General features: G+C 34.9%; 1 protein-coding gene across 1 annotated transcript in view; it reads right to left on the reverse strand.

The window, feature by feature from the left end:
• Positions 1–1,961: 1,961 nt before the first annotated feature.
• Positions 1,962–2,500, reverse strand: part of LOC138614745 (POC1 centriolar protein homolog B-like) — a 3,230-nt gene continuing 2,691 nt past the window's right edge. The window contains exons 3-4 of the mRNA XM_069688314.1: positions 2,262–2,433; positions 1,962–2,145 (exon numbers count right to left, since the gene is read on the reverse strand). Of these exons, the coding sequence (XP_069544415.1) occupies positions 1,962–2,145; positions 2,262–2,433 (356 nt within the window). The remainder of the gene's footprint in view (positions 2,146–2,261; positions 2,434–2,500) is intronic.

Genomic DNA, 2,500 nt, shown 5'->3' on the forward strand with positions numbered 1-2,500 from the left:
CTAATATAGAAACACTAATATAGAAACTCTAATATAGAAACTCTAACTAGCATAGAAACTAATATAGAAACTCTAGCATAGAAACTCTAAATATAGAAACACTAGAAACTCTAATATAGAAAACTCTAATATAGAAACTCTAATATAGAAACTAGCTAGCATAGAAACACTAGCATAGAAACTCTAATATAGAAACTCTAATATAGAAACACTAGCATAGAAACTCTAATATAGAAACTACACTATAGAAACTCTAATATAGAAACTCTAATATACTAACATAGAAACTCTAATATAGAAACACTAGCATAGAAACTCTAATATAGAAACTCTAATATAGAAACACTAACATAGAAACTCTAATATAGAAACACTAGCATAGAAACTCTAATATAGAAACTCTAATATAGAAACACTAGCATAGAAACTCTAATATAGAAACTCTAATATAGAAACACTAGCATAGAAACTCTAATATAGAAACTCTAATATAGAAACTCTAATATAGAAACACTAGCATAGAAACTCTAATATAGAAACTCTAATATAGAAACGCATAGAAACTCTAATATAGAAACTCTAATATAGAAACACTAGCATAGAAACTCTAATATAGAAACTCTAATATAGAAACACTAACATAGAAACTCTAATATAGAAACTCTAATATAGAAACTCTAATATAGAAACACTAGCATAGAAACTCTAATATAACATAGAAACTCTAATAGAAACTCTAATATAGAAACTCTAATATCGAAACTCAAATATAGCATAGAAACTCTAATATAGAAACTCAAATATAGAAACACTAGCATAGAAACTCTAATATAGAAACTCTAATATAGAAACACTAGCATAGAAACTCTAATATAGAAACTCTAATATAGAAACTCTAATATAGAAACACTAGCATAGAAACTCTAATATAGAAACACTAGCATAGAAACTCTAATATAGAAACTCTAATATAGAAACACTAACATAGAAACTCTCTAATATAGAAACACTAGAAACTCATAGAAACTCAAATATAGAAACAGTAATATAGAAACTCTAATATAGAAACTCTAATATAGAAACTCTAATATAGAAACACTAACATAGAAACTCTAATATAGAAACTCATAGAAACTCTAATATAGAAACTCTAGCATAGAAACTCTAATATAGAAACTCTAATATAGAAACTCTAATATAGAAACTCTAATATAGAAACTCTAATATAGAAACTCTAATATAGAAACACTAACATAGAAACTCTAATATAGAAACACTAACATAGAAACTCTAATATAGAAACACTAACATAGAAACTCTAATATAGAAACTCAAATATAGAAACACTAGCATAGAAACTCTAATATAGAAACTCTAATATAGAAACACTAGCATAGAAACTCTAATATAGAAACTCTAATATAGAAACACTAGCATAGAAACTCTAATATAGAAACACTAGCATAGAAACTCTAATATCGAAACTCAAATATAGAAACACTAACATAGAAACTCTAATATCGAAACTCAAATATAGAAACACTAGCATAGAAACTCTAATATAGAAACTCTAATATAGAAACACTAACATAGAAACTCTAATATAGAAACACTAGCATAGAAACTCTAATATAGAAACTCTAATATAGAAACACTAGCATAGAAACTCTAATATAGAAACACTAATATAGAAACTCTAATATAGAAACTCTAATATAGAAACTCTAATATAGAAACTCTAATATAGAAACTCTAATATAGAAACTCTATTGCACCCAAACCAGCAGCTCGAAGTCACATCAGAATTATTATTCACCCAACAGAAACCAGGAGAACAACTTCAGCACAGTTGGAGAATACACACTCCCTCCCTCCTTCCTCCCCCACATACACCCCCCCACCTCCCCCCCCCCCCCCCCCCATCACATACACACCCCACCCCACCCACCTCCCCCACTCCCTCACCGGGCCCAGCGCACCCAGTCGGTGTGCTGGTTCAGGGAGTAGATGAATCTCTGCCGCTGAACGCTCCACACTTTCACCGACTTGTCGTCGGACGCCGTCAGCAGCTTCTGACCGTCGGTGGAGAAGGAGACGCTGCGGACGGCTGCTGTGTGAGCTCTGAGCACGGTGGAGTCGCCTTTTCTATCAAACACACACAAACACACACACTTCACTGTGTGTCTTTAATATTAATCATGACTCTTATCCATCCGTCCATGTCCTCTGTAGAAGCATGGAGGAGGTGGGGGGGTGCTCACATGGAGGGCGTCCACAGTCGGACCGTCCGGTCCCGGGAGGACGTCGCCACCAGGCGGCCGGACGGAGAGAACTGAACCCCGGTGATCGCGTCCTGGTGACCGAGCAGGCGAAAGGCCCTCGACTTGGGAGCCAGATTCCAGATCATCAGGGTTTTATCCATCGAGCCCGAAGCTGGAGGGGCGGACAGACACCACTCAGACAGGAAGTACACAGCAAACTTCACAATAAAGTCCGGACA

This window comes from Brachyistius frenatus, unplaced genomic scaffold, assembly GCF_029030835.1.
Source record: "Brachyistius frenatus isolate BFR_SWC_R1_liver_20210118 unplaced genomic scaffold, ASM2903083v1 Contig_560, whole genome shotgun sequence".
NCBI lineage: Eukaryota > Metazoa > Chordata > Actinopteri > Embiotocidae > Brachyistius > Brachyistius frenatus.